Raw genomic sequence first — 12,358 nt, 5'->3', positions numbered from 1 at the left:
TGGCTCAAGAAAATCTTGACTTGGTTCCCGAAAACGTTTGTCTTTAAAAATATTTTCTTGATTCAAGATATCTGTTTTTTCTGTGTATAATTATAGGAATGTTTCCCATAATTATAGGAATAGTTCCTATAATTATGGGAATGATACCCATAATATATATAGGTACTATTCCTATAAATTATAGGAATCATTCCCATAAATTATAGGAACCATTCCATAATATTTCCATACCATTATGGGAACCATTCCCATAATGCATAGCAAAACTTCCCATAATTTTCTTTCCGTGTACGGAGAAAAATGAAGACAAAAAAAATACGAATTTTTATTATACTGTTGACCTAATTTGAAACAGGAAGTCGGAGTCACCAAAAAATTATTATGCTGCACTATAATTATCATTGTGAGCCTGTAAAAAATTGCAATTCTCTACTATTATTCCTAATTTAGACAAATAATTTCTATTATAATTTATCAATAAGTTTTAAGTGTATAATATTTTTTTTAGTGCAGCATAATAAATTTTTAACGGAACATTTTCTGTTTCAAGTTTCGTCGACAGCATAATAAAAATTTGTACACTTTTTAACCCCATTTTTCTCGGTGTAATTTTATATGAGAACATATTATTTTATTTTTTTCAGTATTTCTCACATTGCAGGGAATTGCCGACATGGAGATTCTGCTAGAAAATTTTAATAATTGATAATATTCAAAAATTAATTATTAAATATCCTTTAGTAAAAAGTTAAATTCTAACTTAACTATCAAGGATACAAAAATTAATTAAAAGGTTTTTTTTTATATACAAAATAGAATTTTCTATAAAAAAAGGTTCTAATTAAAGAATTATAATCGTTTGAATTTTTTAATATGCAATTATAACTTTTAAAAATTACTGTAACATGATTTGAAATATACTCAAATATTTTTCTAGAGTTTCTTTGACTTCCTTGGACATTATTAATAATTATTAGCCGCAGATATAAATAATGAAGAAGTGCTCTAATTAATTGGTTTAATTAAGTAATTGAGGTAATTAATGTCGCGAATGTTTTAAACGGTACTGATGATAATATAAAAAAAGCTAGAATGTGGTTGTGTATAGATGATTGTATATATATATATATTGCAGAGGAGGAAAAATATTACATTTTGCGGTGAGTTGAGCGAAGATTATATCGACACTTGGTACACGCCTGCTTGAACTTCTTTCTCCTCGTAGCAACTTATCTAAAATCTGTGTGCAACTCTCTTGTCCCTTCATCTTCTCGCGTGTCCCTTTACTTTTTTTTGAACTTATATATATATACGTATATATCCTCTGTTATTTACTCTTACTCATCTTACTCACTCTCTTTCTCTTTTTACTTATTTATTTTATAAATAAAAGTAAAAAAAAAAAGATATAAAAATTTATCAGCTCTCTTTCTCGCATCATGTCATCGCAAATAAAAAACTAGAGCAAGATTTCTTGTCCAGTCAACTAAATTGGTTGAGATGCCGCCGATTGCGTTGGTTTTTCTCAACACACGAAAAAATAATAAAAAAAAGATATATATATATATATATATATATATAGTTACTGGACACCGAGTCACGTTCTGTCAAGTTTCCTACACACTCGTAAGACTGATTACGTCAAGATTTTTATTCTCTATCTAGTTTCACGCTGATAAAAATCAAAGAGACTACTAAAATTATTATTACCTTTTTTTTTTAACGTGACTCGAATATTATTCTATAAATTTATTCATTTTTTTATTCATACATATAAACTTGTTTTTCTTTAAAACATTTAAATTTTTTTCCGTGACAAAAAAAAACCATTTTTTGCTTATACATATATTTATATATATATATGTAAAGAAATAAATTCGCGTGATATACGACCATCTTTCAGTACAATAATCATAAGACCAAATTTAAGTCAATAAATCAAAAAATATAAATAACCAATCGACAATAAGTCTTCATTTAATTATTATTATTATTATCGTTTTCACACTTTTCGATTCTTTGATTTGTCTTTCCAACCAGACCACGAGACAAAAGTTTAACATAAATCCTTAAGGATTCCCTGAGGCGAACGAGCAACTTCTTTCTTATATATTACTTTTATTTGTTACACTCTATATACATATGTATGAGTACATATATTATTTTTATTAATAACATAAGCAAATTGTTGACGGCAGAAGTATGACTTCTTCAGTGACAGGCAACCATGACCAGAAGACCCAAGAAAAACATATATAAATATGTGTTGGTGAATATGAAGTGAAGTTAAGAAAATATAAGCAAGAATGAAGTCAAGATGTATATATATATATATATGAAAAACGTGTGCGTGATTCTTTGCTCCGTAAAATAACTTGATATACGGTCATGCATCAGCGCAGAATGCATGTAAACATATCATATATATATGAATCGAAACAACTTCTTCAGTTTTCTAACTCTTTGATACTTTTTACTTCAACTTCGACTTCAAATTCCACTCTGATATAAACTTCAAATACTCAATTTATTTTTACAACCCGATTTTAATTAAGAGTGAGTTTATTTCATTTATTAATTATCCAGAAAAATTATTTGAGGATTTAAATATATTTATTTGTAATGATATAAATATTTCTAACGGTAACGAGTGAATTGTTAAATAAAAATAAATATTAAAAAAAAAAAAATAGTGATATATTGTGTGTCCAAAGTACAGGACAATGCATGGGCATGGGTCGATGGCGAGTGAGTAATGCTGGGAGCAATCTACATCTTTGATAATAAATATCTCAAGACCTTTCTCGCATCCCTCCGGTATATATATATGTATATATATTTAAAATTTTTTTACTTTGCTTTTACTTGTTCTTTAACTTGAGCTTTTATGTATACCGATCTTACGTTATGTTATATTACTCTCAATATACATATATAAATAACACCTACAATCTACATGTATATAAACTTTGTATTAAGATATTTAAAAATGAAAAGATATCAAATAACTTTTTACAAGTCTCGACTTAATAATTTTTTTTTTTTTTTTAATAATATTAATGAAGACATTGTATAGTAATTTGATATTATTTAATAACAACTTTCATTTTTCATATAAACATATAAATTACTTTAATATACATGCGAAAAAATATTAAAATAACCGAAAAAAAACTGGAAGTTTATATTATTTTAAATATTGAGATTTAATTTTTAAGGTTTTGAAATAAGCAATGATTAGAAATTTTAAAATGTTAATTAATAAAAAACTATTTAGTAAAATTTTTTTGCGATGCGACAATAAAGCAAAATATTTTATTTAGTTTTTATTTAAAATTTAGCAAAAAAAAAAAAAAAATAGAATGAATAAGCTGAGGCATAAGATGACGAGGTAAAATCTCTGTATATTCCTCGAAGCTCTTAGACTCAAAGCAGTTCAGTGGATCCTTTTACGGGGAAGGAGATGAAGGAGGTGAATAAAAAAGGGGATAATAAAAAATAAAATACGAAAGATGAAGAAGAAGAAAGAAGGAAGAAGTTGTATACTATAATGCATAAGGGGGTATAAAATATATACACATATATATAAGTATGTAAGGAAGAAAGTGTACACAAGATAAAGGAAGAAGCAAGTACACCGAAATGGCGGAGAACTCAGGAGGGTCTCTCGAGGACAAGATAAGCCTTTGTGCCGGACACGAAAAAGACCTCTCGAGTCTCAAGACAACAGATCCCGTCCTCTTGTCTCACATTTCGCGAGCCACCGTCATATTTTACTTTAAAATCTGCTCCTCTACTTGTCAAGATCTCGACAATCTTTTTTATATGGACTATTTTTTTTTAATTTTATTTACCTCATATATTTTTGTTAACTTTATATCAAAATATAAACCTACATGACATATTTATACGGTTATTACGGTTAATTGAACAATAAATCAGTTTTAAATATAACTTATTTTTAAATTAATTACTTTATAAAATAAATAAATATATACGATTGATCAATGCTGTATTATAAAAAGATAAATTTAACGCATTTAATGCCCCATTTATTGCACCGCGGGATTCCGACTTTAATTCGCGATTTTATTTAAAAAATTATTGATAATAAAAATATAAGCGGTATCAATATATTTAATGGCAGATAACTTTAAGGATAATTTATAATTGTATGAGATTTATCAAGATCGATAATACTTAAGACAATTAAATATAAAGTTGCGTTTGTGCGTTTTAAAATATTTTTTATTTATTTTCTCTTTATTTCTGTTGTTTTATCTTTTATTCTCTCTTATCCTTCTTTCTGTTGAGTATTATCAGATCTAAGGGTTGTCATTTTGGAAGAATATACCGACGACACGACTAAGAAGGATACGCGCGTGCGAGACACGCTATCGTTCTTGGAACATCTCGCGCGATCCTCGCGACTTTTCACGCCAGAGTTTCCGGCGTATTTTTTATTTATTACAACTGAGTACTTTAATCTTTATCTTTATGTTTACTCATATTTGTATGTATGAAAAATAATTATTAAAATAATAATAATAATGTATGAAAAATGATGATGAACTAACCTGGCATGCAGACACAGCGAAATGTTCCGGGATCGTCGAGGCAGGAACCGTCATTTTGACAAGGATGAGACTCACATTCGTTGATATTTGTCTCACATCTTGGTCCAGTAAATCCTTGGGTACAGTTGCAAGCAAAAGAACCTGGTGTATTAACGCAGATTCCATCGTGCTCACAAGGAGAACCTGTCATAACAAAAAATAATAAATATTTAAGGGGTTATAAATATAACTAATTGTTTAGCTTATTTACGCAAAAACTATTGACTTTATGAACTTGGTCATCAAGACTTTTTTTTAGAAAATTTAATTACCAAAAAAATTTTTCATGTGCATTTTTACTCTATCTTTAATAGTACACTCGGAATCTTCAAAACTAAAATTTATCGAAAAATATTTATGATACTCAAGTTTGCCGATATCTAGTAATTTTTAAATTTTTTTAAAAAATTGCACCTGGAGGTTTTGTAATTTTCTACATGTGCATATTTTTAGCTTTTTTTTTTTTTTTTAAGTTAAATTATTGAAATAGAAATTCAAAAATTGTTAATTGTCTGCTAACTTCAGGGTCATAAAATATTTTCATAAATTCTATACCTTTGAATTACAAATTCCAGCTAAACTATCAACTGTATGAAAAAATTACTCAGGACCTTTTTTATAGAGAATTAAATTTCCTAAAAAAAAGTATTGATTAACATTTTGCTTAAAATCAATAGTTTTTGATTTAATTAATTTAAAAAATTTTTAATTATCTCGGAAGTTAAATTAATACATGAAATGTGTACTCTTATTATTATTATAATGGCAATTTTATTATTTAATACACATATGGTAGCTTTTAGCGTCTCACGGATGAACCTAATTAAATGTTAAAACGTTATTTTAAGTTTAATAACAACCATAATGACCTCTCGAGCACTTTCGCGACTCTGTTATTATCTAGATTGCATATTTTCTGGTGGATTAAGTTCCTCCTGTAGCACACAAGCTTCAGGCAATGAGTGTAAAAAATATATAAATTTCCAGTAAAAATAATATAAATAAATTATAATAAATCTCAACAGACCGTACAAGAAAATGTATTTTTAATCAATCACTTTTATCATCTTTTTAAACATTTATAATAATAATAATAATAATAAATGATACATACGAGGATGTAAAACAAAGATCCAGTAATATAACTAGTGTAGAGCTACTTTCCCACAAAGGTATAAGGGTTTTTTTTATTTTTAATAATTTTTTTTTTTAAACCAAAGAGTAATTGAATTCAATCGAATGGGAAAGTCTGATGGTCTGTTATGGGAGTATTATCTATATATATTTATACAGGTATAGTAATGTAAGGAGAGTTGAGTTGAGAGCTGGAGTCTGAGTCGAGTGATAATTAAAAGGCGAATGGACGCGCGCCGCATGATTAATGCGTCCGTATTTTTTAGTACACTAAGTATAAGCCGATGAGTTTAAATATATATATATATAGTTTATTAAGGATTGTGTATAAGTAAAGTTGCGAAGAAGAAGTAACTCTGTTTAGTTAAGTTTCTTTATAAAATATATATACATATACATGGGCTTAAAAGAGCATCAGTCCTAACGTTTATTGGCTACAAATGCGTCCAGTCTTTTTAATTGGCCATTCCTTTTTCTCAATCGCCTTCGAGCGATATTAAATTATTTTTTAAATATTAATTGATTATATTTTTTTTTTTTTATTGATTGTTAATATAATAAACTTTATTTTTGAAAAAATAAAATAAAAATATACTCGACTGATTGATAGATGGGTGACGTGATAATGGGTCTCAACTAATTTTTTTTGTTTAAAAGTAATAACGAGACAAATTAATTTAATTAGTACAACAGTTATTATTTTTACTGCTTTTAAATTATATAAGAGTACGTGGAAAAATTTACAATTAATTAGCACGATGTTGAGACTGAAATTTCATTTAAATTGTGGGTAAATTTTCTATAAAAAAATATTCTATATTTTTTTTTAAAACTGATATTTTGGTTGCTAAAATATTTTTAATTTAAAAAATTAGAGCAGCCTTAGCTTTGAATTCAAATTCTGGTAAAACTATTAAAGATTCGATAAAAATGTTTGAGATAAAATTTATAGATGATTAAATTTCCTACAAAAAAGTACTGAATAACTTTTTTTATAAAATAGATAGTTCGGCCGGTAGAGTAATTCAAATAAAAAAAAATTTACATACTCAAGGGTACGTAAATTAATCATTCATTTTCTCCAAGTGAATCAATCACTCCAACAATCTTAATAAAAAAAAAAAAAAAAGTTTTCATATTAATAGTCCATATGCTCTATCAGTGTCTCTTATTTTTATTATTACTCCACACCATCTCATTATCTCAAAAATTTTTATTTTAACAACCATCAGCCACTGGAACTGTAAACACGTTCTGGCAATGTGTTATTTCTTTTATACCTTCTCTTTTATTTCTTCGCTCGCATCTTTCTTCTCATCTCGTCTCTATATAGATAAAGTAAGACTATATATATAAGACCAAGATACAGAGACTCGCAGCAATTACAATGCGTGGAAAAACGAACGCGAATTACACGAGAACGGTATGCGAAAACTTGCGTTATATTACTCTTTCCCTTTTCTCTCACTCTTTAATAATGTCTTTTGACATGTCTACTCTTTATATATATATATATATATATATATATATATATATATATATATATATATATATATATATATATATATATATATATATATCTATATATACATATATCTATGGTACTAATAAACAAACCTATAAATACATAGACATTAAATAACTGACAATAAAACATTGAAATAAAAAAAAAAAAAGACAAATAGTCATACATTTAAAGAGTACAGCAATTAAATATGGCTTCATCAGTTTAGTTAGCTTCTCATAAATGTTAGTCTTAATTAAAAGTACTCCCATGAGCAACAAGACCAAGACCAAGATGATGAAAAATAAGAAAAAAAATATTTTAGTATCCTGATCATTTAAAGAAAATTCTTTCTCTCTCTCTCACTCATTCTCTATATATATGATGGATAATTGATGGCAGGTGCATGGTAAGCTCATACAATCTTTGTGAAATTTCTCATTCCATCGCGTGTCCCTCAGGGGGTTTTATCGACATTTAAGTATGTAGTATAAGTTAATATAAGTATAATAACATATATGTATATATGAGACGACAAAAGTACCCATGGAATGACGTAGCCATCTATGGGCAGATAATCGCACCCTGAATTCCATAATAAATTTTAAATCTGATCACGCTCGATCACTGGACTCAACATTTTATTTAACTCATGACCAGTAAGTATATCGCTAAACTTATTTATATATATATATATATATATATTTATTTAATACTTGGAATTATAACTGTTGTGCTTTCACTGATAGATGTTTGACCACTTGTCTGTGTATAAGTAAGTTAAAATGCGCTATGAGACATGTAATAGATTATTGCAATCATGTTGGCAATTAAATATATATATATTTATTATATATATTTGTTTGTTTTTATTGGATGATGGAAAAAGCTAAGCAAACATTTAGTTCTAACGTGTCACTCATATCATGCCAGCTACTATTAAACTTTGATGAGTTTTTACTGATAAAATATTAATTATTAAAATTTTTTTAAATTTTTTACTCCACTTCAGATGCTTGAGTTATAATTTAATTGAATTAATTTATATCACGTAGATATTAGGAACACGGCAATTATCTTGTTAGCTTTTATTTTATAATTTTTTAATTACGAAGTTTAATTAAAAAAATAAATAAATAATTATCCTCATATAAAATTGTTTTTTAAAATATCATCTATAAGATAACATATCAAGTAACTATCATATGATTTATTGAATCATTAGTCTATAAGTAGATGAGTATATTATAAATATGATTTTTTAATGAATTAATATGTGATATTTATAAAAGCATTCAATTGAAAATACTTTTAAAAATTATATAATAATAATAATAATGAATGAAATAATATGAATAAATTCTAAGGCAGATTAATAGGGTAAAAAAAAATAATAGTAAACCCTTTTGATTAAAAATAATTTTACATTGCAAAGAGAAGCATTTGATTAATAATCAGAAGCACTGCTTTTGTGTCTCGTATTACGGATCTTAATATGATCTTGCTATCTCTTTATTTTTATAAATATATGTATATTCATATAAAGCGATATCATATCTATTTAATCGCGCTTTTTATTTTAACTTTAATTCTCAGATTATAGAGCTTTTATTATAGAATTTAGATACCGTGCCATTGACCTTTATTATTAAATAAAATGAATGCGATTTAAATAAACTGTCTTTAATATTTTTTTTTTTTAATCTTTGTCTATAACTATAGTTAATTTCATTATTTAGTTTTTCTTGAAGATGAAACATGTTAGCGTTGAAGATCAAGTGTCAAGACCAGGATATGAAGAGTGTAATTATAAGCGCATTACTTTAACAAATCTCCCTTTTAAATTGTAAGTACATGTCTATATAGTTGTATTTTCTCCATAATCATTATTTACACCGGCAAATGCAGCTATTGGTTAAAAGACAGATGTCTTGAGGGCAACAAAAGTTTATTTTTTAATTGGAAAAAATTTAAGAATAAATAAAAATATTGTGATTTTGTTTCGTTTAAAAAAAAAATACTCAAGCTTATATTTATGTATTTATGTAAAAGAAGTTAATAATTTTAGTAATGGTTATTTAATTTAAGTTTAACTGTAAGTTTAGTACTGTAAAAATGAATTTAAATTATTTATTATTATGTCGTAAATTTACAGTGAATAAATTGTCTTTTGAACATATATATATACAATATATACATATAAGACTGGTGAGTAGTAGATTGTTTATAGCAGAGTAAGATTCTTGCTAACGTGAATAAAAGCTTGAGGCAAAATGTACTTTTTACATCATCTACATGTTTTATTTAATCGTATACTTATATATGTGTATGTATGTATGTATGTATGTATGCATATACAACAAAACGTTTAAATAAAATAAAAGTAAATGTAACTATAGTTTGTATATTCTTAAACTCGCGCTTTATCGCTTGGACGCGTGAGTTCACGGTATACACACGAGTATGGAAAATAATAAAATAATGAAAATAATACGAGCGTCTCAGTTAAGTCTTTTGTATGCAAGTTACTGTGCTGTGTTAATGCTACATGTTGAATGCATACTGTAATGTAGATATATAATAGCGAGAGTTAAGTCATGTGAAGCATTTTACACGTGGACATTAAGTCAGTACCAGATTGCGGATTTAAATTTTTAAAAATATTTTAAATTATTATACGGCAATCAACAAGTATATTTATTTATAAATAAGTATATTCTTTAATTAAATAAGTTTAATAAATTTTAGTTTAAAAATATTAAGTGATTTAACATTTAATTTAAATGACCCGCCAAATTTAAAATTATAAAAAAATAATTATCGGTGTCAGTTTTATTTTATAAAATAAAGTTTTCGAAAACTACTTTTGCTATTTGCAGGATGATACTCAAGCGTGCGTGACAGTTTGAAATTTTTCTAATGAGAAATGTAAAAAAAATTATGATAGTTTTTGAATTTTTAAATTTTAGCGCCACTGCAATATTTAACTAGATCACAAATAATGATCCTGAAGTTAGAAAACAATTAAGAATTTTTGGATTTAAAAAAAAAAAAAAAATAAAAATATGCACATGTAGAAAATTAAAAAAACTATAGGTGCAATTTTTCAAAAAAATTTTTTTTTTCATAACTCATCGTTGTGAAAAAAATTATTAACTTCAGTATTATTCACAAATAATGTTCACTAATTTTTTATTATCTAAAAGTATTTAAAATTTTCATGTAGGAAACTTTAATTTTAATACATCGGTATTGGCGCTCCCTCAAAATTGACTAGGGACCTTTTTGCCAACCCCGTGGGTCCTGAAAAGGCCCCCAGGGGTATCAACTTACGGCTGTTCGTGTGGCAGGCGGCGTTGCCGAATTTACGCGTAACAATAGGACCCTTTGTTACTAACGCGACAGGTAGTACAGGCCCATGGGCCCATACTATACATACATATAGTATATATATATGTAAGAAAGACTACAGGGACTACGGGATCCACCGTATAGTAGTCAAAGCAAAAATAAAAGTTTCCTGGTACTGTAAAGTCCGTGAAGAAAGTTCGAATTTCGTTATTTTTATTTTTATTTTTTATATTCGAACCGGGCCTCTGACCCAATCTTTAACATTATAAATTTTTTTTTATAGTATTCGTATTTGTGTATACACTGTATACTCTTCCGCGTTTATTTGAATTTTATGTTTGAGTATGTGGGTAATTCGACGCCGGACGTCGTCATATGCTCCGAAAGGCTTCTCAGAATTCTTATTAATTCATAAATCTTAAGAAACCTTTTTGTCCACATAACATTCTTTTAATGTCTCAATATATTATAAATATATATTTTTACTTAATGTCTTTTAAAAAATATTTTTTATCATCTATTGATCAAACTATTTGACTTTAAAAATAAATCATTTTTTTTTAAGCAAAAAAAAAAAAAATCGGTAAATTATAACGGTCAAGAGCTGAGTTAAATAAAATGATTGATAATTGCTGTGTTATTAATTATCGAAGCATACAATCATGCGTTATAAATATATCATAAATGTTTGCCCGTAATGAAAGATATATAACTTCTGAAGGGTGACAACGATCGTGGAGCAATTGAATGCCGTTAGTGAAATAAAAAAAAATATTTCGATGCTCAAATAAAAAATAAAAAAAAAAATGAATAATACAAGGGGGTAAGGATACTGGACGATTATTAAAGAACGTCGTATTCCCCGCAGGGAGTGCTTACGATCGCGAACGTGTCCTGGGGCACATAAGATTACTCGTCGATAATAACGATCCAGAGTATACAGTCGCACGACATTTATTTTTTTATCATTATTATTATTGTTTTTTATTTTTTACAGATGCTTCTTCCGTCCAGTTTAGCTCAAGGCTTAAGCTAAAGCTTCCATTGGTATGCAGATATCATCATATTTTATTTTTTATACTTCATTTAAGTGTTCCCGCATTATTTATTATTTTTTTTTATTAAATATTTATAATAATGATATTAAATTACTGGTGGACTTACCTTGCGTACACTCATCTTTATCCTGCGAACAATCGATTCCTTCATAACCGCTAGCACATGAACAAGTATAGAAACCGTTTATAGGACTCGTGTTACATTCCGCACCCTCGTGACATGGATTTGACGTACAGGCATCGTCAAGATGACATAGTAAACCTAAAATTGCATATAAATATATAAATAAATAAATAAATATTTATCATGTATATAAAAATAATTAACTGCAAGTTTCAAGCATTTAATTGAATATTTTATTGTAATGTAATAAAAAAAAATTAAAACCGAGGTATGAGTTGTAATTGTAAATGACGAAGGTTCTAGTAGTACAAAAGTGTCAGTGTATTACCAAACATGGTATCGATGCTGGTAACCAAAGAAGGAGATCAACAAACGTAACGATAGAAAATAAAATTTAAAGATACTCGTATTGCCGTATATATTTAAACTCTTTTAATCTTGTATGTGATGGAATTGAATAATAATATCATGATCTCAGATACGTTATATGTATGGGGGGCCGCGTACTTTTATATACATTTACAGAGCTACAAAGTGTTTACCGACAAATACTCCCGATAAATTACATTAA

At 27.1% G+C, this 12,358-nt stretch overlaps 1 protein-coding gene across 3 annotated transcripts in view; it reads right to left on the bottom strand.

Annotated features, from left to right (window-relative positions):
• The window catches only part of LOC130669157 (neurogenic locus Notch protein), a 152,709-nt gene that overhangs the window by 38,617 nt on the left and 101,734 nt on the right, over positions 1-12,358 (bottom strand). For all 3 annotated transcript variants that reach the window (XM_057471900.1, XM_057471901.1, XM_057471902.1), the window contains 2 exons: positions 11,770-11,925; positions 4,578-4,760 (listed from right to left, as the gene is read on the bottom strand). In XM_057471900.1, coding sequence (XP_057327883.1) covers positions 4,578-4,760; positions 11,770-11,925 — 339 coding nt within the window. The remainder of the gene's footprint in view (positions 1-4,577; positions 4,761-11,769; positions 11,926-12,358) is intronic.

The sequence above is a fragment of the Microplitis mediator genome, chromosome 5 (assembly GCF_029852145.1).
Source record: "Microplitis mediator isolate UGA2020A chromosome 5, iyMicMedi2.1, whole genome shotgun sequence".
NCBI lineage: Eukaryota > Metazoa > Arthropoda > Insecta > Hymenoptera > Braconidae > Microplitis > Microplitis mediator.
The sequence above is the reverse complement of the archived record's forward strand: the minus strand, read 5'-3'. Positions and strand labels throughout refer to the sequence as shown.